At 48.1% G+C, this 27,534-nt stretch overlaps 1 protein-coding gene across 1 annotated transcript; it reads right to left on the bottom strand.

The window, feature by feature from the left end:
* Positions 1–26,853, bottom strand: LOC119935614 (cytochrome P450 2U1). The gene is made up of 5 exons (XM_038755039.1): positions 26,427–26,853; positions 10,789–11,424; positions 6,386–6,547; positions 5,268–5,435; positions 1–1,234 (listed from the first exon to the last, which is right to left on the bottom strand). The coding sequence occupies exons 1-5, from the start codon at positions 26,851–26,853 to the stop codon at positions 1,056–1,058; spliced, it is 1,572 nt and encodes a 523-aa protein (XP_038610967.1). The 3' UTR covers positions 1–1,055.
* Positions 26,854–27,534: the final 681 nt, after the last annotated feature.

Raw genomic sequence — 27,534 nt, 5'->3', positions numbered from 1 at the left:
TCTTGCATAATCTCTTTTTATTAAGCGGGATAATGGGCTGACAGACGGTGTTTTCCATGTCCCTACTTACTATAACCTTCCCCATTTTCAGCTTGCTGTCTCAACCCTCACCTGGCCTTTCATTAGCCGTTGTCCTGTTTAAAGGATGCTTGTGTTAAAAATAAAATGAATTCCACCTTTCTCACCTGAAGCTCTTTAGAGAGTGGGGCCGGTCCAGCACCTAGTTCAATGCCAGGCGTGTAAGCGAGCATTTCAGAAATGCCAGGAGAAAGAATTCACAATTAGAAGCAAAGCAAAAATACGAATTTAAGATTGTCACTCTTCACTGGTTAAAGTATTTTTTGTGCTGGTCCTAGAAGTCCCCGCCGTCCCCAAACAGGTCGGGAGGGGGGAACTGCAGCCGTGGATGGGGTGGACAAAGACATGACTAAGGGTCCTAAGGGGGGGGACACATTTGGTAAGGACACTGCCCATTTTTCAAGGCCCATAATCACAAGGGGCATTATCTCCCCTCCGCCTTCTTCTCTTTCTCCTCCTCCAATATGCAATCTTGCAGACCAATGCCTCAGGTGCATGTACAGGGCAGAAATGCCACCTTCATCTGAAGATCTGGCAGGAAAAAAATGGGTGACAGAGGTGTCCCTGCCAGGACAATTCTGATTTGGCTTTATTTTCCAGTCAACCTGGTCCTCAAGGATGAAGCGGACTTGGCCTAAGGTCACTTCCTCGGCGGCATGACACCGAGGGGTAAAATCCATACCCGTTCCCCCACCTCCCTCAGGGAAGTTACGCTCCTGTGGGCTTAAAATGGCCCCAGTGGATACCGGGACATTTATTTACCCAACGGGTCCGTCCCCCAGGAGACCGATGGGCTTCCAGTACAAGGAGTCCCCCTCTAGCTCCATTTTTGCTACACTCCTTCTCCCATCTCAGTCCCAGCTTGTCTGTGCGTAAACAGCTTTTCACACCTCAACGGCTGTTGCGTTTAATGTAATAATCAGGCAGGGTCTGTTAGAGAAAAAAAAAATCAGTTCATCATCTCTTCTTGGGAGGGATCATCTCTTTGAGATGATTAAGTTAAATGGATGTGGGGCTAACGTCAGACCGAATCTGCCATAGAGGAAAGGCTTTTCTGAGCCCTCTGGCCAGGCAAAGGTGAAACTCTGCATTAGGCACGTAAACATCAGGAATAATTCCATTTTGGCCAGCTGCTCTCCCATGCACACGCGCTTCCCTGAAAGAAAACAGGAATCAAAATAAGTATTTGAAAGATAAGACCCTTCTCTCTCTCCGTCCTCTCTCCCTCCCCGATTCTCAACCTCTTTCTTCATAGCTCTAAAGTCACGAACATGTTTTGTTTTGTTGTCTATCTCCCCTTTTTAGACTGTGAGCCCGCTGTTGGGTAGGGGCCGCCTCTATATGTTGCCGATTTGTACTTCCCAAGAGCTTAGTACAGTGCTCTGCACACAGTAAGCGCTCAATAAATACGATTGAATGAATGAATCAATGAAAGTCAAATTTAGATAAATTCTGAACTTGGTCATTTTCGACTGCAAGTATTAAGGACTTTACACAGAACATGTCCAATTAATTCAAGATCTATACCTTCGATTAATAATTATGGCAAAACTGTCTTAAAAGGGCCTTCTCAAAGTTTTCCTATTTGGCATTTCAAGATTTTCAGTCCAGGGTATGTCCACAGTTTTCCATTTTCTTTCTAAGGAGCTTTCCCTAGTAGTCAAAGTTTTGGGTCTGATGACAAATCGGACATGGGTTAAGTGAAGTTAGCTGGCAATGAAGTGCACTGTTGCTGAGCCAACCTGCCTCCAAATAGCCTCGATGAAATTGGCTGGGGATAAAATGGTGATAAATAGGCCAATAGTACTTCCTGCCATCTGTATACTATTGTAGTCCTCTTTCTCTCTGTCCCCTACCCCCCACCAAATCCCACAGTGACTCAGTTTCCCCTAGAGCTAAGCTCCGTCTCTTGCCTTTCACAACCACCTCCTAGACTGTGAGCCTGTTGTTGGGTCAGGACCGTCTCTATATGTTGCCAACTTGTACTTCCCAAGCGCTTAGTACAGTGCTCCGCACACAGTAAGCGCTCAATGAATACGATTGAATTAATGAGTGAATGAACCACCTCCATCCTGCTCCTTCAATGGCTTCTCATCTCTGCCCCGTCTGTCTCCACTCTATTGACAAATGGGTCGGTTAAAGTCAGCCAGGAAATGGGACGAGGATGGGGAGATGGTGGAGGAAGAGGGAAGGCTAAAAGGAGGCAGAGCAGAGAGAATGAGGGGGTGAATCCACAGCCTCGAAGGTGTAGTGACTTCGGACTCAAGCAGTCAGAATTGCAACTCTTGGGGTCGGACCGTCAAATGGCCCCTCGGCGGTCAGCTGAATTTTTTGCTGATCTAAAATAGGTGGCTTAATAAATTCTGCTTAAGCTCCAATTATTACTGATTGGTCCCTTTAAACTTAAGAACACTGACTGACCCATGGCAGGAGGATCTGCTGAGGTGAAACTTGGGTTCTCGGCTTAGTGACATGAATCAATCAATCAATCATATTTATTGAGCGCTTACCGTGTGCAGAGCACTGTACTAAGCGCTTGGGAAGTACAAGTCGGCAACATATAGAAGTGGTCCCTACCCAACAGCGGGCTCACAGTCTAGAAGGGGGAGACAGACAACAAAACAAAACATGGGGACAGGTGTTCAATCCGTCAGAACAAATAGAATCAACGAAATAAACAGAATAGTCAATATGGGCAAGTAAAATAGAGTAATAAATCTGTACAAATATATATACAGGTGCTGTAGGGAGGGGAAGGAGGGAGGGTGGGAGAGATGGGGAGCAGGAGAGGAAAAAGGGGGCTCAGTGTGGGAAGGCCTCTTGGAGGAGGTGAGCTCTCGGTAGGGCTTTGAAGGGAGGAAGAGAGCTATCATCATCATTCATTCAATCGTATTTACTGAGCATTCATTCATTCAATCGTATTTATTGAGCGCTCACTGTGTGCAGAGCACTGTACTAAGCACTTGGAAAGTACAAGTCGGCAACCTCTAGAGACGGTCCCTACCTAACAGCGGGCTCACAGTCTAGAAGTGAAGCTGGTCAAGGGTTGGGGGGAGGTGGGTAGGAATTAGCAAATGACAGGGAGAGAAATGAAAATTCTACAGCCTTAAGAGAAATTGGGCAGCCCATTTTCAAAAAATATGTAGATGTAATGCACCTCTACAGGATATGGAATGATCACAGCCCCAATCTCCCATTTCACAAATTGGTTTGGAAATGCTTCTGGAATTTGTAGTCACTACTGTGCACCACTAGGGGACGCTACTGGAGTAACAATGAACAGCACCAGATCAGAGAGGGCAACCTCATATAAGAATAATAAAATAATAATAATAATAATAATAATAATAATAATAATAATAATAATAGTAATACTGATGTTGGCATTTGTTAAGCGCTTACTTTGTGCCAAGCACCTAGGTCGCCACTGCCTAGATTGAGTCTCCTTCTAATTGGACGATCCCATGGGCATGCTGGGAACTGGGAGGATGGAGGGAATGTCAATCCCTTCTCGCACGCTTTCAATTAAAAATGGTATTTAATGAGTGCTTACTATGTGCAGGGCACAATACTAAGCGCTTAGGAGAGCACAATACAACAGAATTAGCAGACTCTAGCTCGGGGCGGGGAGTTGGAAGGTCATGAGTTCTAATCCCGGCTCTTCCACTTGTCTGCTGTGTGACCTGGGGCAAGTCAGTTCCCTTCTCTGGGCCTCAGTCCCCTCATCTGTCAAATGGGCATTAAGACTGAGAGCTCCATGAGGGACAGGGACTGTGTCCAACCTGATTACCTTGTATCTACCCCAGCGCTTAGAGCAGTGTTCAGCACATAGTAAGTGCTTAACAAATACGATCATTATTATTATTATTACTGCCCATAATTCATTCATTCAATCATATTTATTGAGTGCTTACAGTGTGCAGAGCACTATACAAAGCGCTTGGGAAAGTGTGATACAATAATAAGCAGTGACATTCCCTGCCCACAACAAGTTTACAGCCTAGAGGGGGAGACAGACATTAATAGAAATAATTTAAAATATAAAATTTAAAGATGTGTACATAAACGTGGTGGGATTGAGGGTGAAGTGAATATCAACTGCCCAAAGGTCACGGATCCAAGGTGCTTAAGAGGATACAGAAGGGAGAGCGAGCTGGAGAAAAAGAGGGCTTAATTGGGGAAGGCTTCTTGGAGAAGATGTGACCTGAACATGAGACATGCTTCGCCCAGCTCAATCAGCTTCTCCATATTGCTTATCTGAGATGATTGAGGGTAGCGTTTGGAGACCCTCCTCCTAATCCAACCCAGCCAACACACTTTTCTCCTCTAATGCTTACCTTCTCACTGTGCCTCCATCTCCTATCTCTCCACCGACCCCTGGCCCATTTTCTACCTCTGGCCTGGAACGCCCTCCCTCCTCAAATCCGACGGACAATTACTCTCTACCCCTTCAATGCCTTATTGAAGGCACATCTCCTTCAAGAGGCCTTTCCTGACTAAACCACCCCCCCATCCTATCCTCTTCTTCCACTCCTGCATCACCCTGACTTGCTCCCTTTGTTTTTCCCCCCCCTCCCAGCCCCACAGTTCTTATGTACGAATCTGTCATTTTCTTATTTATATTGATGTCTGTCTCCCCTCCCCAGTCTGCATGCTCGCTGTGGGCAGGGAATGTGTCTGTTTATTGTTGTATTGTATTCTCCCAAGCGCTTAATACAGTGCTCTGCACACATAAAGCACTCAACAAGTATGATCGAATGAATTTATGAGACCCAGTTAGTACCACATCCGGGTGGCCCCCAAGTTAATCTGAACATCAGGGACTGAAGAAGAACGGAGAGCCAGGATTGAGCTGGAAAGATGCGGCCTTCACAGTCATCCCTCCTTTTTCCACACCTTAGTGACCCCCAAGAGAGACAGTGTACCTTCCACGAGGCAGGTGCAGGAAGACTCTACCTCACTAAGCAAACTCAAAATCTGGGGCTCCCTTCCCCTCCTCCACTTTTTATAAAGCTGAAATCGCCATCACAGAATCGGGGCATTAGCGAATGATGTCATTTGCGTTCTGACCCCGGATTCCCAACAGAATGGAAAGAAAAAGAAAACTTCAGGAGGTGAAACCAGATACAATTGCCTCTTCAATCCCGCTCCCTCTCAAGTGAATCAAAATCTCCCGAAGGGTCACTTACCTAGCCCGAAGGGAATAAAGGTTTCCTTTTTGACCAGTTGTCCTTGTTCATCCAGAAATCGTTCGGGGAGGAAGGTATCTGGTTCCTCCCATACGGCTGGGTCTCTGTGCACGGACCATAAGTTTGGCAAAATCACAGTGCCCTTAGGGATGGTGTAGCCCAGGAGCACTGAAACACACAGAAAATCCAGTTGCAATTAGGACGAGTTTGGCTCTCACTGACGCACTGACTACAGAAATGCCTACCGGAATCTCTGCTCCTGGGGTGCCCACTTTTCATTTAAAGGGTGGAGCAGATTTTGGGGGAGGGCATCAGTGTACCTCAGGAGGTGGGTACCGAGGGGGTGAAGGAAGCAGACAGAGGAGGGAGAAGGGATGAAAAAGAGGGAGTATTTTACTTTGATTAGTGCTTTCATTAAAAAAAACAACAAAAAAAAAATCCCTTCAACCCAAAATTGTACATCCAAGACTCATGCCTGCAGAAAACAAAACCAAAGTTCATTGAGGGAAAAAAAAAATCTGAGGTCCACATTACTCAGTAGATCGTGTGTTCCCAGCTCAGCTTTCCATCACAAGGGGAACGTAAATCTAGTTGTTTTTTGAGGTAGTTTATAGTTTACAGGCTGAAAAATCATGATTTTTAGCTTAGTCTACATGGCTGGGTGTCCCCATTTCCCCCCAGAGTGGGAGGAAAGCCAGGGACGATAGCTGGTTTATCCCTAACCACGAGGAAAGAGGTGTGGGATGCTAGCCATCACATGGCACCTCCAAGCATCCTGTGGGCCCAAACAGAAACTAAATCCTGACTAAAATCACTGGGCAAATCACTTCACTTCCCCGTACCTCAGTTACCTCATCTGCAAAATGGGGACGAAGACCAGGTACTCTGGGGGTCCGGCTGGGTCAATCCCCAGAACTGTCACCCACGCGGGACTCTTCCACTTTCTCTCCTCCATCCCCGGGCTAGATACTTGTACTTCCCAAGCGCTTAGTACAGTGCTCTGCACACAGTAAGCGCTCAATAAATATGATTGAATGAATGAATGAATACGGGCATTTCTGTCCAAGTCGCGTTTGCCGCATTTGAAAACCTGATTAGGCAAGATGCCCCCCACGCACCGGTCTCCTCCGTAGTCATGCGAGGGATGGAAAGGGGGACGACGACCGCCAACCTCTGAACCTCCATGATGGTGGCCTCCGTGAAGGGCATGTGGACTTTGTCGGTCAGGGTGGGGACCCTGTCCCGACCGATGACCTTGTCGATCTCTTGGTGGACTTTTTCTGGGGAAAAGTGGCCGGAAAGGAGGTGAGCAGACTGGAGTTTAGCGAAGGAGCGAGCCTCCCGTCCACCCCCAACAAATGGATGCACTCTCAGACGGGGTCACCGTGAAGGCACACACAGCTGCTGCTGAGGGAATATTCCATTGAAAATGGCAGACAAGTCAGGTGACTTTTTAAAACGGTATTTCAATCACTCAATCGTGTTTATTGAGCGCTTACTGTGTGCAGAGCACTGTACTAAGCGCTTGGGAAGTACAAGTTGGCAACATATAGAGACGGTCCCTACCCAACAGTGGGCTCACAGTCTAAAAGGGGGAGTAAAAGGGGGAGTCTAAAAGGGGGATATTTGTTAAGTGCATACTACGTGTAGGGCACTGTTAGAGCACAGGCCCGGGAGTCAGAAGAACCTGAGGTATAATCCCGACTCCACCACTTGTCTGCTGCGGGACCTTGGGCAAGTCACTTAACTTCTCTGTGCCTCAGTTACCTCATCTGTCAAATCGGGATTAGGAGCGTGAGTCCCACGTGGGACAGGGACTGTGTCCAACGTGATTACCTTGCATCTACCCCAGGGCTTAGTACAGCACATAGTAAGCACTTAAAAACACTACTATTATTATTATTATCATTATTATTATTCTAAGCACTGGAGTAAGATACCAATCAATCGGGTCGGACACAGTCATCGCCTCACAGGGGGCTCACAACCACTAAGAAGAAGAGAGAATGAACCCCCATTTTACAGCTGAGGAAACAAAGGCCCAGGGAAGCATAGTGATTTGCCCAAGGTCTTACAGCAGACAAGCGGTGGAGTCAGGATTAGAACCTAGGGCCTTAACACCCAGGGCTGCACTCTCTCCACTAGGCCTTGCCGTTACCCCATGACTTTTGGCATTTCCTCAGGCTGAGGTCTCTCCCTCTGAGGATGAAGGAAGCACACACCTCAAGGAGAGGCAAGACTTGCTGACAATAATAAAGATTTCCCGAAAAGGCCCCAATCCAGGGTCACCCAGGCTGGCCAATGATCTGGGCCAGTAAATACAATAAAACAATAAACAGAATCACTCCCTGCCCACAACGAATGCTTAAGAGAAGCAGCGTGGCTCAGTGGAAAGAGCACGGGCTTTGGAGTCAGAGGTCAGGGGTTCAAATCCGGCTTCACCAGTTGTCAGCTGTGTGACTCTGGGCGAGTCACTTCACTTCTCTGGGCCTCAGTTCCCTCATCTGTAAAATGGGGATGAAGACTGTGAGCCCCCCGTGGGACAACCTGATCACCTTGTAACCTCCCCAGCGCTTAGAAGAGTGCTTTGCACATAGTAAGTGCTTAATAAATGCCATCATTATTATTATCAGACCTTTACTGTGTGCAGAGCACTGTACTAAGCACTTGGGAGAGTACAATACAACAATAAACAGACACATTATCCGACCACAACAAATGCTATCTATCAGATGCATAGTGTGTGCAGAGCACTGTACTAAGCACTTGGGAGAGTACAATATAACAGAGTTGGTCATTTCTTAACTAGGATCTAGTGGAAAGAGCCCAGGCCTGGGAGTTGGAGGACATTGGTTCTAATCCCAGCTCCACCACTTGTCTGCTGTGTGGCCTTGGGCACGTCACTTAATTTCTCTGTGCCTCAGTTCCCTCATCTGCTAAATAGGGATTCGATACCTACTATCCCTCCTATTTAGACTATGAACCCTATGAGAGACCTGATCTTCTATCTACCCCAGTGCTTAACCAAGTAGACACTCAATAAATACGACTGAGTATTGATTGATCGTACGATTGATTGTACGATTGATACATATATACCTGTATATATGTTTGTACATATTTATTACTGTATTTATTTATTTATTTATTTTACTTGTACATATTTATTCTATTTATTTTATTTTGTTAGTATGTTTGGTTTTGTTCTCTGTCTCGCCCTTTTAGACTGTGAGCCCACTGTTGGGTAGGGACTGTCTCTAAATGTTGCCAACTTGTACTTCCCAAGCGCTTAGTACAGTGCTCTGCACACAGTAAGCGCTCAATAAATACGACTGATTGATTGAATGAAGGGCCACGCAGCAAAGGGACTGAAAGCTCGCTGTGGGCAGGGAATGTGACTACCAACTCTGTTATATTGTACTCTCCCAAGCACTTAGTACAGTGCTCTGCACTCGGTAAGTGCTCAATAAATACCATTGATTAGACTGTGAGCCCACTGTTGGGCTGGGACTGTCTCTATATGTTGCCAACTTGTACTTCCCAAGCGCTTAGTACAGTGCTCTGCACACAATAAGCGCTCAATAAATACGATTGATGATGATTGACTGATGTGGCCAACAGCAGAGATGGCTTGGGCCCCGAAGGCAATTTATTTTGATGTCTTTCTCTCCCCTCTAGCTTGTAAGCACCTAGAGGACAGAGACCATGTCTACTAATAATAATATAATTGTAGTATTTGTTAAGCACTTACTTTGTGCCAGGCCCTTAGTATAGATAAAAGCAAATCAGGTTGGACACGGTCCCTGACCCACGTGGGGCTCACAGTCTTCATCCCCGTTTTACAGATGAGGCAACTGAGGCACGGAGAAGTGAAGTAAGTTGTCCGAGGCCTCACAACAGACAAGGGGCAGAGCCGGGATTAGACCCTAGGTCCTTCTGACTCCCAGGCTGTGCTCTATCCAGGCATGCTTATTGTACTGTAATCTCCCAAGTACTTAGCTCGGTGCTCTGCACAAAGTAATCACTCAATAAAGACCATTCATTCATTCGATCGTATTTATTGAGCGCTTACTGTATGCAGAGCACTGTACTAAGCGCTTGGGAAGTACAAGTCAGCTGGAAGTTGCGGTTTGCGTGGTAGGAAGACAGACTTTGTTGACTCTTGGCTAGTCAAGTTAACTGTAACTCCAGAGGAAAACAAGCCACGGGCGTCTTGTCCTCTGTACATGCACTAGAACTGTCGGGCCTCGGTCTGGCTTTCCTTTGCTTTCCTCCTTCTCTATCTTCATGTTCTGGATGCTTCCTAACTTCCTGGCCTTCCCCCTCTCCAACTGGACTCTGACCCCAGAGGTCAACTCTATTACTCCACTTTCCCCACAATAATCTCCTGGCTCAAATAATAATAATAGTAATTATGAGTAATTATGATATTTGTTGAGTGTTTACTATACAGTGGGACAGATACAAGATAATCGGTTTGGACAAAGCCTCTGTCCCACATGGGGCTCACACTCTTAATCCCCATTTTACAGGTGAAGAAACTAAGACCTGCGCTTTAATTCCAGCTATGCCATATGTCAGTCAGTCAGTCAATCGTATTTATTGAGCGCTTACTGTGTGCAGAGCACTGTACTAAGCGCTTGGGAGAGTACAATGTAACAATATAACAGATACATTCCCTGACAATAACCAAGCTTGCATGTCTGCTGTGTGGCCTTGGGCAAGTTCATTCATTCATTTATTGAACTGTATTTCTTAAATACTTACTGTGTGCAGAGCACTGTACTAAGCGCTTGGGAGACTACAATATAACAGTAAGCAGGCACATTCCCCGCCTACAGTGAGCTTAAAGTCTAGACGGGGAGACAGACATTTAATATTAATAAATACGTTAGAGATATGTACATAAGTTCTGTGGGGCTGGGAGGGGGGATAATTAAAGGGAACAAGTCAGGGCGGCGCAGAAGGGAGTGGGAGGAGGGGAATGGAGGGCTTAGTCAGGGAAGGCCTCTTGGAGGAGGTGTGCCATCAATAAGACTCTGAAACAGGGGAGCATAATCGTCTGTTTGATATGAAAAGGAAGGACGTCCTTGGCCAGAGGCAGAACATGGGAGAGGGGTCGTAGGCGAGACAGGCGAGATTAGATGAGAGTGAGAAGGTGAGCACTGGAGGACTGAAGTGTGCAGGATGGGTTTTGAAAGGAAAGTAGAGGTAGGAGGGGGCAAGATGATTGACTGCTTTAAAGCCAACGGTGAGGAATTTCTGTTCGATGCGAAGGTGGGTGGGCAACCACTGGAGTTTCCCGAGAAGTGGGGAAACATATCCCGAACGTTTTTGAGGAAAAGTCACTTCACTTCGCTGTGCCTCGGTTCCCTCACCTGCAAAATAGGGACTAGGGCCGTGAGCCCCATGTGGGACAGGGACTGCGACCAACCTGATTAGCTTGTATCCCCCCGAGTGCTTAGCAAAGAGTAAGCACTTAACAAATACAACTTAAAAAAAAAAAAGAAGCCTCCCTTACCTTGGACGTCCGGATTCAGGGACATATAGAGTAGACACCACAGCACGGTATTGGTCGTGGTGTCCGTGCCGGCAATGAACAGGTCGCCGATGATATAAAACAGGTATTCCTCACTGAAGCTACTATTGCAGTCCTTCTTCTGCTCCTCTTCCATATGCAGGAGATACATATCGATGAAATCCCGGGGCGCGGTCCGATCCAGGCTCTCCCGATGCTCCCGGATGAGCCTCTTCAGGAAGGCCGTCAGATCCTTCTCGATCTGCCTCAGCTCCCTGAAAGGCCCGAAGGGGAGATAATAGAGCCACGACCAGATGTTGACGAGCAGGATCGGATTGCTCATGCTGAGCTCCAACCCGCGAGACATGAGGCTCAGCATCTTCTTAAACTCGCTGTTGGTGTACTCGAAACGCCGGCCGAAGCACAGGGAGCAGATGATGTTGGAGACGGCGTTGTTGATGAGCGGCAGCGGGTTGAAGGGACCGGCCCCGTGCTTCTCCATCTCCTCCTTCACGTGCTGGAACTCCTCGATGATCTTGGGCTCCAGGCTGAGCTTGCCCAAGCCGAAGTGACGGAGGGTCGAGTGGGAGAACTTGCGCTGCTGCTTCCACACCGGCCCGTAAGGGGCAAACACGATACCTGCCGGGGTTGGGGGAGAGAAAGAGAGATGGACGTGGTCTGTCTGTAGGCCGTGGGCTGGTCTGGGAAGGTGAGAAGGTGGGGGGCGGAGGAAGGGGGGGAGTGGCGGGGGGGCAGGACGAGGTCGGATCCGGGGCGGCCCAAGACCGGTCGCTCACGCTCTCCTCCCTGTTGAGGGCTGAAGAGGGTGAGGGCTTCTGGGCATTGGCCCCAAAGTCACCTGCACGGGTTTTTTCCACACGTCGAGGGCCACAGGGCATTGACTACGGCCTTGTCAGTCATCTGTGGGGGCCATTTCCAATCAATCAATCAATCAATCGTATTTACTGAGCGCTTACTGTGTGCAGAGCACTGTACTAAGCGCTTGGGAAGTACAAGTCGGCAACACATAGAGACAGTCCCTACCCAACAGCGGGCTCATAGTCTAGAAGGGGGAAACAGAGAACAAAACCAAACATACTAACAAAATAGAATAGATATGTACAAGATAAATAGAGTAATAAATATGTACATATATACAGGTGCTGTGGGGAAGGGAAGGAGGTAAGATGGGGGGATGGAGAGGGGGACGAGGGGGAGAGGAAGGAAGGGGCTCAGTCTGGGAAGGCCTCCTGGAGGAGGTGAGCTCTCAGCAGGGCCTTGAAGGGAGGAAGAGAGCTAGCTTGGTGGATGGGCAGAGGGAGGGCATTCCAGGCCCGGGGGAGGACGTGGGCCGGGGGTCGATGGCGGGACAGGTGAGAACGAGGTACGGTGAGGAGATCAGCCGTGGAGGAGCGGAGGGTGCGGACTGGGCTGTAGAAGGAGAGAAGGGAGGTGAGGTAGGAGGGGGCGAGGTGATGGACAGCCTTGAAGCCCAGGGTGAGGAGTTTCTGCCTGATGCGCAGATTGATTGGTAGCCATTTCCACATGCCAAATGCTACAGGGCATCAACTATGGGCCTGTCAGTCACCTGTGGGGGGCATTTCCACGTGCCGAGGGCTACAGGGCATTGACTATGGCCCTGTCAGTCATCTGTGGGGCCGTTTCCATATGCCGATCGCTACAGGGAGTCAACTATTTTGTTCTGACGACTTGACACCCGTCCACATGTTTTGTTTTGTTGCCTGTCTCCCCGTTCTAGACTGTGAGCCCGTTGCTGGGTAGGAACCATCTCTATATGTTGCCAACTAGTGCTTCCAAAGCGCATAGTACAGTGCTCTGCACACAGTAGGCGCTCAATAAATACGATTGAATGAATGAACTATGGGCCTGTCAGTCACCTGTGGGGGACATTTCCACTTGTACATATCTATTCTATTTATTTTGTTAATATGTTTGGTTTTGTTCGCTGTCTCCCCCTTCTAGACTGTGAGCCCACTGTTGGGTAGGGACTGTCTGTATATGTTGCCAACTTGTACTTCCCAAGCGCTTGGTACAGTGCTCTGCACACAGTAAGTGCTCAATAAATACGATTGATTGATTTCCACGCGCTGAGGGCTACAGAGCATTGATTATGGCCCTGTCAGTCATCTGTGGGGGCCGTTTCCACAGGCCGAAGGCTATGGGGAAATGGTTATGGCCCTGTCAGTCACCTGTACGGGCAGTTTCACATACCTAGGGCTATGAGGCATTGGCTACAGCCATGTCGGTCACCCGAGAAGGGAGTTTCTATTTACCCAGTCTGTCCCTCCACCTCGCTTCTAATAATAATAATAATGGTATTTGTTAAGTGCTTACTATGTGCAAAGCACTGTTCTAAGCGCTGGGGGGGATACAAGGTGATCAGGTTGTCCCATGTGGGACTCGCAGTCTCAATCCCCATTTTACAGATGAGGGAACTGAGGCACAGAGAAGAGAGACGATTCGCCCAAGGTCACATAGCGGAAAAGTTCCCATCCACTAAAGTGAGATGCAGGAAGTGGGACTCGGCACAGGCCATAATCTTCCTGGTGGTCAGGGATCATGTCTACAGACTCAGGTGCACTGTACTCTCCCGCACGCTCAGTACAGTGCTCTGCACACAATAAGTGCTCAATAAATGCCACTGATTGATGGATTAATCTCTCGGTGCCACGAATCCAATTTCAGCCATTCCTGACAGGAACCACCTATTTAGTGTGGAAGAGTAGAAAATCCTGAGCCCTCTGATGCGGCTGCAAATTGGACATTCATTCATTTGATCAAATTTATTGAGCGGGTACCGTACTAAGCGCTTGGGAGAGTACAATACAACAATAAACAGACCCAGGCCCTTCCCATATGACGTGCTATGCATAGGTTCAGGAAATTCAGACTGCATTGTGTTTCTGGACCAGAAATGCGGCATCAAAACGCTAGCATTTCATAAGGAACTAATTGTATAAGCTTTTAAAGTCCACTGCTACCAAACGTTTATGGAGAATTGAACTCTAGGCAGCTAAAAATTAATTCCTTGTACAGTGCTGGAGAACTGATGCACTGTTTCTAAAACGTTATTTATGCATAAATAAGAGGCTGGTGGTTCCTGGCCTTCTTCGGGTACTGTTTCAATTCTTTTTGCCAGCCCCTTGTTTACCATTGAAACAAGAGTCGACACAACACAATCTTTTCCTCTAGACCATAAGCTCATCGTGCGGCGGGAACGGGTCTACCAAATCCGTTGCATGGCACCCTTCCAAACACTTAAAACGGTGCTCCTCACGCAGTAAGTGCTCAATAAATACCATTGATGATGATGAGAATGTAAACATTGCATCGCAGATGGGCCGACAGTTCATAGCAAGTCTATCTCAGCAATCCAGAGCATCCCCAAACCTACCATCGTGTCCCAAGTATAACGCAAATTGGATCAACTTGTGAGCAGGGAAACATGTCTGTTATACTCTCCCAAGGGCTTAATATAGTGTTCTATACACCACATGTGCTCAATAAATACACTGATTGAACTTTGATTATCTGGGAGAAATTGGGTTAGAAAAGTATGAAAGATTGAATCCCACAAATAACTTTTTTTTAAACCTATCAATTCATCGGTCAATCAACGGTATTTACTGAAGCTTACTAAGCGCTTGGGAGAATACAACAGATTTGGCAGACATGTTCCCTGCTTACAATGAGCTTACAGTCTAGCATTTCTGCCCCACCACACCATTTTTACTACTTGCCACTTCTTCATTGAGTCAGTCACACTATCTCATTCATTCAATCACAGTTATTAAGCGCTTACTGTGTGCAGAGCACTGTACTAAGCACTTGGGAAAATGCGAGGCATTTGATGGTGCAAGCTCCTCCTGGGTACTGTAAGCTCCTTGTGGCAGGGATCAGGTCTATCAAATCTACTGGACTGCAATAAAAATAATACCAGTATTTGTTAAGTGCTTACTAAGTGCCAAGCACTTTATTAAACACTGGGGTAGATATAAGATAAATAGAGATATAAGCCACAAGGCTTATATAAGCCTTATATAATAGAGATATAAGCCACAGAAGAAGTAACAGGTATTGAAACCCCATTTTGCAGATGATGGAACTGAGTGACGGAGAAGTGAAGCGACTTGTCTAAGGTCACACAGCGCGTACGTGGCAGAGAAGCAGCGTGGCTCAGTGGCAAGAGCCCGGGCTTGGGAGTCAGGGGTCATGGGTTCTAATCCCGGCGCTGCCACTTGTCAACTGTGTGACTTTGGGCAAGACACTTAACTTCTCTGGGCCTCAGTTCCCTCATCTGTAAAATGGGGATTAAAACTGTGAGCCCCACATGGGACAACCTTAACTTGTGACCCCCCCACACAGCGCTTAGAACAGTGCTTGGCACATAGTAAGCGCTTAACAAATACCATCATCATCATCATTATTATTATTATTATTAGAACCCAGGTCTTCCGATTACCAGGCCCATCCTCTTCCTACTGGCCAAGCTGCTTCTCTGAGTGCATTCCCCAGCGTTTAGTACAGTGTTCTGCACCCAGTTAGCGCTCAATCAACACCACTGATTGATTGCTTGATTGTGAACATGGAACAGAAATATCTTTGAGGCCTCAATACCAGCAAACAGCACTGTGTTCCCAACCATTTCATAAGCCTCATTGATTGATCACTGAGTATAAATTTCAGACTGACTTACTTAAGGGGAGGATTCTTTTTTAATTTCTTGCAAAAACTGGGGAAAAGCAAAAACAAGACAATTCTTAATCCACTAAATTGCTTTCCCAGATAATATCTGGTTGACTAGCCTCTTTCACCAGACCAATGAAGTTTTCTTATTTTATTTATATTAATGTCTGTCTTCCCCTCTGGACTGTAAGCTCATGGTGGGCAGGGGATGTGCCTACCAACTCTGTTGTCTTGTACTCTCCAAAGTGCTTAACATAGTCTTCGGCACACAGTAAGAGCTCAGTTTTTCTAATGGCATTTTTTAAGCGCTTACTATGTGCCAGGCACTGTACTAAGCACTGGGGTTGATACAAGGTAAATGGGTTGGAGACGGTCCCTGTCCCATATAGGGCTCACAGTCTTAGTCCTCATTTTTACGTATGAGGGAACTGAGGCCCAGGGAAGTGAAGTGACTTGCCCAAGGTCATACAGTAGACAAGTGGCGGAGCCAGGATTAGAACCCAGGTCCTTCTGTCTCCCAGGCCCGTGCTCTATCCACTAGGCCATGCAGTGCTTCTGTACGTAGCTGTAATTTCTTTCTTTATTTAGTCACATTGACGGTCTCCCCCTCTAGACCGTAATCAATCAATCAATCAATCGTATTTATTGAGCACTTACTGTGTGCAGAGCACTGTACTAAGCGCTTGGGAAGTACAAGTTGGCAACATATAGAGACGGTCCCTACCCAACAGTGGGCTCACAGTCTAGAAGGGGGAGACAGAGAACAAAACCAAACATATTAACAAAATAAAATAAATAGAATATTTGTAGAAGCTCATTATGGGCAGGGAATGTGTCCATTCATTACTGTATTGTACTCTTAGTACAGGGGCTTAGTACAGTCTCTATATGTTGCCAACTTGTACTTCCCAAACACTTAGTACAGTGCTCTGCACACAGTAAGCGCTCAATAAATACGATTGAATGAATAAATATGATTGAATGAATACGATTGAATGAATAAATACGATTGAATGAATAAATACGATTGAATGAATAAATACGATTGAATGCTTGTTTCCCCTGATACCGTATTCTCTTTTGTCTCCTCATCTCTCCTTCCTCAGGAAGCTTTTGCTCAAAAAGAACCACTCCCTTCGGGACAGCAGTAAGCCGTGCTTTAGCGATCCATTCCCAGTTTTCCACTGTGTCCTTGCAACACCTCCTAGCTTTCAGTTTCCCAATTTCCATTCCCAACAGTTCCAAACTTCAACAGCCTCCCCCAAGTCCTAAACATTACAGAGGCATTTGTCCCATCGTCGTAGTCAGCGGAATCTTGTCCGCTGTGTGGCCTTGGGCAAGTCGCTTCATTTCTCTGTGTCTCAGTTACCCCAGCTGTAAAAATGGGGATTAAGACTGTGAGCTCCATGCGTCTCTCCCGATTTCCTTGTATCCACCCCAGCGCTTAGTACAGTGCCTGGCACACAGTAAGCACTTAACAAATAGCTTTATTATTATTATTATTAATCTGGTAGCCAGTCGGTCAAGTTGTTCTGGGAATCAGGCAGTCCAAAGGGGGACGGTGTGAAGCAGGCTACTGGCTGCTTCTATTTCCTGGCCCCCTGACATGTCTTTTCTCTTTTAATTTTTTTGATGTTATTTGTTGAGTGCTTACTACATTCCAGGCACTGTACTAAGCGCTGGGGGTACTTCAAGACCCTACTGAGAGCTCACCTCCTCCAGGAGGCCTTTCCAGACTGAGCCCCCTCCTTCCTCTCCCCCTCCTCCCCCCTCCATCCCCCCCGCCTTACCTCCTTCCCTTCCCCACAGCACCTGTATATATGTTTGTACATATTTATTACTCTATTTATTTTACTTGTACATATCTATTCTATTTATTTTATTTTGTTAATATGTTTGGTTTTGTTCTCTGTCTCCCCCTTCTAGACTGTGAGCCCACTGTTGGGTAGGGACCGTCTCTATATGTTGCCAACTTGTACTTCCCAAGTGCTTAGTACAGTGCTCTGCACACAGTAAGCACTCAATAAATACGATTGATTGATTAGATACAAGCTAATCAGGTTGGGCACAGTCCCTTTCCCACTTGGGGCTCATGGTCCTAATCCCCATTTCACAGATGAGGCAACTGAGGCACAGAGAAGTTTACTAACTTTCTGGAGGTCAGAAGGCAGACAAGTGGCCGAGCGGGGATTAGAACCCAGGTCCTTCTGAATCCCAGGCCTGGGCTCTATCCTCTTGGCCATGTTGCTTCTTTCCTTAGTCAGGAAGACCACACCACATCCTTCAGCTCCATTTTAGCTTCCCACGGCCACCAAAATGTCTTTCAGTTCCACTCCCAGGCACGAGTGCGTTAACATGACCTCACATTTGTTGTCACAGCCTAACTGCGGTCCTGGCCGATGACCACCAGTTACCCTCCCGTGTTCTTTGCAATCGCCTGCAAACATTTCAGGTATCCTGAAGTGACCCCCTTCTGTTTTCGCTGATCCAAAAAACAACAAAGAACACCCTCCAACCCAGGTTACTATTAATCAATCAATGGTATTTGTTGAGCACTTACTATCTGCAGGGCACCGTACTAAGCGCTTGGGACAGTACAACAGAACTGGCAGACACGTTTCCTGCCCATAAATGAGCTTACACTCTAGAGGGGGAGATAGACGTTAATATAAATACCTAAGTAATTCTGGAAGAGGGGCTGTTATAATAATCATGGTATTTGTTTAGCACTTATTATGTGCCAAGCACTGTTCCAAGGGCAGATCTTGGTGATGACTGTCCCTTTGTCCCACTGATTTTTAGGCTAAATGACAGTCCTCCCCTCTCGTCATCTTCCAAACCCTTTTAAAATCAGGAAAGGCCTCTTGGAGGAGGTGATGTGATGTGATCCCTTTATTTCCCCTGGCCGCCCCCCTCCCGCTCTGCATTGACTATGCTTTGATACTCAACACTCCAGCACATATCCTTATGCTCTTATTATTTTCTCCTTTCTGTAATTAATGTTAATGCCTGTCTCCCCCTGCAGCCTGTAAGCTTCTTGTGGGCAGAGAACAACTCTATTACATTGTACTTTTCCAAGCGCTTAGCAAAGTGCTCTGCACACATAAACGCTCAATTCATTCATTCATTAGTTCAATCGCATTTATTAAGCACTCGCTTTGTGCAGAGCACTGTATTAAGTGCTTGGGAAAGTGCAATACAACAATAAACAGTGACAATTCCTGCCCAAAACAAGCTCACAGTCTAGAGGTGGGGAGAAATGACACCAATCGATAAGCAACTCGCCCTTGAGCCAGCTTAATACAGTGCTCTGCTCACATAAACGCTCAATAGATACCACGGATCGATAGCCCGCGTGCTCTGGGCCCGGCTTAGTACAGTGTTCTGCACATATAAATGCTCAGCAAATACCACTGATAGATAGCCAAACTCCCCCTCGAGCCGGCTGGAGCTAGAAACGGAGTCAAGATGTGGCTTAACTTGGTGCCCCACGCTGGCAAGTGGGTTTTCCTTAAGCTGAGCCTGGAGGATTCATTCAATCGTATTTATTGAGGGCTTACTGTGTGCAGGGCACTGTACTAAGCGCTTGGAAAGTACACTTCAGCAACAGATAGAGACAATCCCTACCTAACAACGGGCTCACAGTCTAGAAAGGGGAAGACGGACAACAAAACAAGTAGAGAGACATCGATACCATCGAAATAAATAGGACCCCCTTGCTCGGGCCTAGCTTTTCTTACAGCTCGGGCAATGCTCCAGAGCTGTCATGAGCTTTCCTTTGACTTCCCAATCAGGCTTCAGGGACCAGGAGGGAGCTTTCTGAGTCTCCAACTGGGGCATGGACTGTGTCCCACCAGACTGCTTCCTCCCACCCCTTAACTTATGGGTCTCCCTCAAGGCTGGGTTCTGAGACTTCCCTTTGTTTCAAGCCCATACTCAATCTTCTTCCCAATCTTGTCAGTTTTTACATCATGATAGTTGAATCGATTGATCGACGATAAATTGCGTGCTTACTGAATGCAGAGCACTGTACTAAGCGCTTGGGAGAGTACAACACAATAGAATGGGTAGACATATTCCCCGCTCACAAGCTTACAGTCCAGAGGTTCGGCTTCCCGGATTTTCCCTTCCTCTGCATCCCAAATGGCCACCATGCTCGTTCAGTTCCTTACCTTATTCCGGCTTGACTTCTACACCAGCCTCTTCGCTGATCTCCCTGCCTCCAACCTCTTCCCAATCGAGCTGGTATTTCGCCCGGCCGCCCGGATCATTATCCAAAAATCATCCCGAGCACATCTCCCCAATGTAACCTTGTGACGGTTCCACCAGCAGAAATTTCTGATCATTGGGTTTAAAGGACTCAATCACCTCTCTCTCATTCTCTCTCTCTTTTTAAATGACATTTGTTAAGTGCTTACTATGTGCCGGGCACTGTAGTAAGCACTGGGTTAGATACAACTTAGACACATTGGACACAGTCCGTGTCCCACACGGGGCTCATGGTTTTAATCCCCATTTGACAGATGAGGTAACTGAGGACCGGAGGAGTTAAGTGACTTGCCCAAAGTAACACAGATGATGTGTGGCAGAGCAGGGGATGAGAACCTACTCCTAGGTTTATGCTCTTTCTAGGAGGCCACGATGCTTCTCTCTCTTATCTACTAATCGATTATTTTTCCCATTATACCCCAGTGCACAATCTTCACGCCTCACAAGCGTGACACCTGTTCACGTTTTGTTTTGTTGTCTGTCTCCCCCTTCTAGACTGTGAGCCCGTTGTTGGGTAGGGACCGTCTCTATATGTTGCCAACTTGTACTTCCCAAGCGCTTAGTACAGTGCTCTGCACACAGTAAGCGCTCAATAAATAAGATTGAATGAATGAATGAACCAACTCCCCATGCCCTATCCTCTTCTCTCCCGCCGACTCTCCCCACTTCAAAACCTTACTGAAGACAAAACTTCTCCAAGAGTTCTTCCCTGCCTAAGCCCTCATTTCCTCCTGCCCCATTCCCTTCTGCATCACCTTTGCACTTGGACTTGCTCCCTTTATTCACCTCTCCCTCAACCCCACAGCCCATACGTACATATCCGTAATTTAGGTATTTCTATTCAGATGCGCCTCCCTCTCACGACTGTAAGCTCGATGTGGGTAGGGAACCTGTCGACCAGCTCTGTATTCTCCCGAGCGCTTTGTACAAGGCTCTGCACACTGTAAGCACTCAACAAATACGATTGATTGACGGGAACCTGTCGACCAGCTCTGGACTCTCCCAAGCGCTTAGCACAAGGCTCTGCACACTGTAAGCACTCACCAAATACGATTGATTGATTTACTGGTCGACCCCGGCTCTCCCCTTACTCAAAGCCCTTCTGAAATCACATTTCTAGGCCACTCCTGAAGACATCTCTCCAACTGCCACTTCTTTGCCACTTAAACACTTAGCATGCAGACCTTTATATTCTGTTACTTCCTTCTGCTGATGATGGCGAAGACTTTTTAGGACTCCTCCATTTAAATTCATTCAGTCACATTCATTGAGCGCTTCCTGGGTGCAGAGCTCGGTATTAAGAGCTTAGGAGAGTATGATATAACAATAAACAGACACATTCCCTTCCCACAAAGACCTTACAGTCTAGAAGGGGAGTTTAAACTTGATCGATACTCCTGGCCCTCAGATGAATGCATGACGCCTCCTGAACTGGAGATTATGTAAGGTTCTCGGGGAACCTCTGAGCAGCCTGTTGCCATCAGCCACTGGTCTGTGATCCCGGGAGGCAGTGTGGCCTAGGAGAAAGAGCCGGGCACTGGGGAAAGAGCCAGAAGACACAGATTCTAGTCCTGCCCCTACCACTTTCCTAATAATAGCAATTGTCATATCTGTTCAGCGCTTATTCCGCACCCAATGCTATACGAAGGACTTGGGGGAGAGACAAGAAAATCTTTACGGGCGCAGACTCCGTCCCAGTTGGGGATCACAGTCTAAACAGAAGGGAGAACTTAGCTTGTATCTCCACGTGAGCCCGTTGGGTAGGGATTGTCTCTATCTGTTTCCAAATTGCACTTTCCAAGCGCTTAGTACAGTGCTCTACACACAGTAAGCACTCAAAAAATATGAATGAATGAATGAATTTTACATGTGAAGGAACCGAGATACAGAAGAGTAACTTGACCTAGTATATTTAGCAGGCAAGTGGTTCAGCTGGGAGCTGGGATAAGCAGTGTGGTCTCACGGAAACAGCAAGGGCCTGGGAATCAGAAGGTCATGGGTTCTCATCCCGGCTCCGCCACGGGTCTGCTGTGTGACCTGGGGCAAGCCTCTTCACTTCTCTGTGCCCCAGTTACCTCACCTGTAAAATGGGGATTGAGACTGTGAGCCCCACGTGGGAGAGGGACTGTGTCCAGTTTGATTTGTTTCTATCCTCCCCAGCGCTTAGTACAGTGCCTGGCACATAGTCAGTGCTTCACAAATCAATCAATCATATTTATTGAGCGCTTACTGTGTGCAGAGCTCACCCTTAGAATCTAGGTCCTCTGGGTGACCTTGCTTCCTTAACTTCCCTGCAGTTTAGTTTCCTCATCGGTAAAGCGGGGATAAGATACCCGCTCTTGCTACCTAGTAGACAGCAAATCCCCGGAGGGATAGAGACTGACTTTTATCTGAATATCTTGGTCTCTTTGCCAATGCTTAACACTGGGCTTGACACAAAGTACGTGCTTAATAAATAACATCCCAGAACTCACATCCTCAGAGCTTTTGGCTCTGGCTCACTGACTTGTTTTCCACATTTCCTTTCTTGAAAAGATGCCTCTCCTCTCTTCCTATGCCCTGATCCAAACACATCTGGGTGGTTTCTGACCTGAGTGGCTTTTCCTCCACCCTCAATCCTCTCCGTCCCCCGTTCTCCACCGGGAGGATTCCGGTCCCTTCCATTGGAACAAGACCGGCTGAACTGGCAGGGACAGCTATGTCAAAATAACGGTGGTAAATGTGCCAAGCGCTGAGGTAGGTACAATATAATCAGATTGGACACACTTCCTGTCGCCCCCAGGTCACAGTCCTTAAGGGAAGGGTCGTCATTGCCAGTTAGTTTGGTTTTTTAATTGAATTTTTCTCTGTGCCAGGCACCGTATTAAGCGCTGGGGTAGGTACAAGTTAATCAGGTGGGTTTCTATCCCACGTGGGGCTCCCAATCTTAATCCCCACTTTACAGATGAGGGAACTAAGGCACAGAGAGAGGTGAAAGTGAAGGTTTGGACCACCACCACCTGCTTGTATCCACCCCAGTGCTTAGCACAGTGCCCGGCCCTCAATGAGTGCTTAACCGACCCCACAATACTGTTACTGATGCTGTTGATGGCGAGAAGGATGAGGATGAAGGAGGAGGAGGATTGGACCACCCTGGTCAGCTCGGATGCACCCCGGCGCTTAGCACAGTGCCGGGCCCCTAGCTAGCGCTTAACCGACCCCACAACCATGCAACTGATAATAATCACCCTAATGATGGTATTTGTTAAGCGCTTATACGTGCCGAGCACTGTTGTAAGCACTAAGCACTATTCTAAGCTGCTGCTGCTGGCGGTGAGGATGCAGGGGGAGGTGAGGGTTTGGACCACCCCAGTCCGCTCGTATCCACCCCAGCGCTTAGCACAGTGCCCGGCCCCTAGCAAGCACTTAACAGAGCCCACGATCATCCTACTGATAATAATCACCATTATGACGGTTTGTTAGGTGCTTACTACGTGCCGAGCACTGTTCTAGGCGCTAAGTGCTGTTCTAAGCTGCTGCAGTTGGTGAGGATGCAAGAGGAAGAGGAGGTGAAGGTTTGGACCACCCTGGTTGGCTCATATCCACCCCAACGCTTAGCACAGTGCCGGGCCCCTAGTGAGCGCTTAACCGACCCCCCGATCATGCCACTGATAATAATCATCATAATGATGGCATTTGTTCAATCATTCATTCATTCAATTGTATTCATTGAGCGCTTACTGTGTGCAGAGCACTGTACTAAGCGCTTGGGAAGTGCAAGTTGGCAACATATAGAGACGGTCCCTACCCAACAGCGGGCTCACAGTCTAGAAGGGGGAGACAGACAACAAAACAGGACATATTAACAAAATAAAAGAAATAGAATAAATATGCACAAGTAAAATAGAGTAATAAATGTGTGCAAACATATATACAGGGGTGGTGGGAATGGGGAGGGGGAGAAGGGGGCTCTCAGTAGGGCTTTGAAGGGAGGATGACACCCCTTACTACATGCCAAGCACTGTTCTAAGCGCTAAGCGCTGTTCTGAGCTGCTACTGGCGGTGGAGTGGATGCAGGGGGAGGCAGAGGTCGGGATAATAATAATAATAATAATAATGATAGCATTTATTAAGCACTTACTATGTGCAAAGCACTGTTCTAAGCGCCGGGGAGGTTACAAGGTGATCGGGTTGTCCCACGGGGGGCTCCCAGTTTTAATCCCCATTTTACAGATGAGGGAACTTTGGGCCAGAGAAGTGAAGTGACTTGCCCAAAGTCACACAGCTGGCAGTTGGCAGAGCCGGGATCTGAACCCATGACCTCCGACTCCAAAGCCCGGGCTCTTTCCCCTGAGCCCCGAGGGCTTTGAAGGGAGGAAGAGAAGCAGCGTGGCTCAGTGGAAAGAGCATGGGCTTTGGAGTCAGAGGTCATGGGTTCGAATCCTAAGTGCTTAGGAGAATATGTGGAAAGTTACTAATTTAGTCACTGGGTAGTAATAGTAGTATCTTTAAACACCTACGTGTGCAGAGGACTGTACTAAGTGTTTGGGAGGATATGAAGAAAGTTACTAACTTAGTCACCCGGTGGTAGTAAAAGTATTTTTTAAATGCTTACCGTGTGCAGGGCACTGTATTAAGCACAGGGAGAGAATACAAGGTGGTCATTAGACACGGTCAGGTAGTCGATTGTATTTACTGAGCGCTTACCATGTACAGAGCACTGTACTGATGCTTGGGAGAGCACAACGGAAAAGATAACAGACATAATTCCCTGCCCATAATGACCCTGTGCCGTGGTTACAGCTGCATTTAGAAGTCACTTTAGGACCCTCTGAAGTGCTCGGTTTGTTCTGTGGGTGCAAACACGACCCTGTATATATGTTTGTACGTATTTATTACTCTACTTATTTTACTTGTCCATATCTATTTATTTTATTTTGTTGATATGTTTGGTTTCGTTGTCTGTCTCCCCCTTCTAGACTGTGAGCCAGCTGTTGGGTCCTCTGAAGTGCTCAGTTTGTTCTGTGGGTGCAAACACGACCCTGTATATATGTTTGTACGTATTTATTACTCTACTTATTTTACTTGTCCATATCTATTCTATCGATTTTATTTTGTTGATATGTTTGGTCTCGTTCTCTGTCTCCCCCTTCTAGACTGTGAGCCCGCTGCTGGGTCCTCTGAAGCGCTCGGTTTGTTCTGTGGGTGCAAACACGACCCTGTATATATGTTTGTACATATTTATTACTCTACTTATTTTACTTGCCCATATCTATTCTATTGATTTTATTTTGTTAATATGTTCGGTTTTGTTGTCTGTCTCCCCCTTCTAGACTGTGAGCCCGCTGTTGGGTCCTCTGAAGCGCTCGGTTTGTTCTGCGGGTGCAAACACGACCCTGTATATATGTTTGTACGTATTTATTACTCTACTTATTTTACTTGTCCCTATCTATTCTATTGATTTTATTTTGTTAATACGTTTGGTTTCGTTCTCTGTCTCCCCCTTCCAGACTGTGAGCCCGCTGCTGGGTCCTCTGAAGCGCTCGGTTTGTTCTGCGGGTGCAAACACGACCCTGTACGTATGTTTGTACGTATTTATTACTCTATTTATTTTACTTGTCCACATCTCTTCTACTGATTTTATTTTGTTGATATGTTCGGTTTCGTTGCCTGTCTCCCCCTTCTAGACCGCTGTTGCCAATTTGTACTGCCCAAGCGCTCTGCACGTAGTAAGCGCTCAATAAATACGACTGATGATGCTGCTGATGGTGGGTAGGGCCCGTCTCTGTATGTTGCCAACTTGTCCTTCCCAAGCGCTTAGTGCAGGGCTCTGCACGCAGTAGGCAATCAATAAATACGATTGATTGATGGATTGATTGATTGATTGATTGAATCCCGGCTCCGCCGCACGTCTGCTGTGTAATCAATCAATCGTATTTATTGAGCGCTTACTATGTGCAGAGCACTGTACTAAGCGCTTGGGAAGTCCAAGTTGGCATCACATAGAGACAGTCCCTACCCAACAGTGGGCTCACAGTCTAAAAGGGGGAGACAGAGAACAGAACCAAACATACTAACAAAATAAAATAAATAGAATAGATATGTACAAGCAAAATAGATAAATAAAGAGAGTAATAAATACGTACAAACATATATACATATATACAGGTGCTGTGGGGAAGGGAAGGAGGTAACTTCTCGCGGCCTCGGTTCCCTCATCTGTCAAATGGGGGTGAAGACTGTGAGCCCCCCGTGGGACAACCTGATCACCTTCCCCACAGCACCTGTATATATGTATATATGGTTGTACATATTTATTACTCTGTTTATATTTATTTATTTATTTATTTTACTTGTACATTTCTATCCTACTTATTTTATTTTGTTGGTATGTTTGGTTCTGTTCTCTGTCTCCCCCCCTTTTAGACTGTGAGCCCACTATCGGGTAGGGACTGTCTCTATGTGATGCCAATTTGTACTTCCCAAGCGCTTAGTACAGTGCTCTGCACATAGTAAGCGCTCAATAAATATTGATTGATTGATTGATTGATCACCTTGTATCCCCCCTCGGCGCTTAGTACAGTGCTTTTGCACGTAGTAAGCGCTCAACAAGCCCTTAGTAGGTGCCGGGCGCTGTTGTGAGCTGCCGGGGGCGCGGGGGAGGATGCCGGCGGGGCCGGAGGTACCTTTCCTTCGGGTGATGATGGAGATGAGGGGCAGCGGGGGCCTGTCGGCGAAGAACGGGGCCTGCTCTCGGAGGGCCCGGCTGACGGCGGCGAAGTCGGCCAGCACCACGAAGCGCGGCGGGGCCCGGCCCAGCCGCAGCGACCACACGCTGCCGAACCGGCCGCCCAGCTCCCGCAGCAGCTGCAGGGGCGGGGCGGCGGGGCGGCTCCGGCCCGCCCACGGCAGCCCCCCGAGCCGCGCCAGCAGGGGCCAGCCGCGGGGGCCCGGCGGCGGCGGCCGGGGGCGGCCCTCCCGGAGGAGGGACGGGCGGCGGCGGCGGCGGAGGAGGAGCAGCAGCTCCCACAGCAGCCCCAGGAGCAGGACGAGGGCGGTGGCGGCGGCGGCCGGCAGCGACGACTCGAAGCCCGGGAAAGAGAACCGGGACATGACCGCCCGCCGGCTTCCCCGAGGCCGAACGCGCGCCTCCCAACCGGGAACGGCTACAGCGGCCCGGGCGCCCCCCAATCCCAGCGGAGGGCCGGGATACACCGACCAATCCCAGCGGGGGGCCGGATACACCGACCAATCCCAGCGGAGGGCCGGATACACCGGCCAATCCCAGCGGAGGGCCGGGATACACCGACCAATCACAGCGGAGGGCCGGCTACACCGGCCAATCACGTTAGAGGGCGGGGAGAGCACCGCTCCCTATCTCCGAACTGTTATCCACCGCGGCGGGAGGGCGGGGCCAGGGCGCCGCCGGCTACCGACCCCGACCAATCACAGAGGAGGGCCGGAATAAAACGACCAATCACGTTAGAGGGCGGGGAGAGCACCGCCCCCCCCGCTACTAACTGTTATCCGACACGGCGGGGGGCGGGGCCAGCGCGCCGCCGGCTCCCGACACCGACCAATCACAGAGGAAGGGTGGGCGACATCGACCAATCACGTTAGAGGGCGGGGAGAGCACCGCCCCCCCCAACTACGAACTCTTATCCGACACGGCGGGGGGCGGGGCCAGCGCGCCGCCGGCTCCCGACACCGACCAATCACAGCGGAGGGCCGGGCGGCACCGACCAATCACGTTAGAGGGCGGGGAGAGCACCGCTCCCCAGATCCGAACTGTTA

The sequence above is a fragment of the Tachyglossus aculeatus genome, chromosome 12, assembly GCF_015852505.1.
Source record: "Tachyglossus aculeatus isolate mTacAcu1 chromosome 12, mTacAcu1.pri, whole genome shotgun sequence".
NCBI lineage: Eukaryota > Metazoa > Chordata > Mammalia > Monotremata > Tachyglossidae > Tachyglossus > Tachyglossus aculeatus.
The sequence above is the reverse complement of the archived record's forward strand: the minus strand, read 5'-3'. Positions and strand labels throughout refer to the sequence as shown.

What these genes read in the sequence shown, in the direction of transcription:
- LOC119935614 (XM_038755039.1), bottom strand. Translation starts at nt 26,853, where the DNA reads ATGTCCCGGTTCTCTTTCCCGGGCTTCGAGTCGTCGCTGCCGGCCGCC. An exon ending in CATCATCACCCGAAGGAAAG is followed by an intron (nt 11,425 to 26,426) that starts GTACCTCCGGCC and finishes CAACCCCGGCAG; the next exon opens with GTATCGTGTTTGCCCCTTAC. An exon ending in CCTGAATCCGGACGTCCAAG is followed by an intron (nt 6,548 to 10,788) that starts GTAAGGGAGGCT and finishes ACTTTTCCCCAG; the next exon opens with AAAAAGTCCACCAAGAGATC.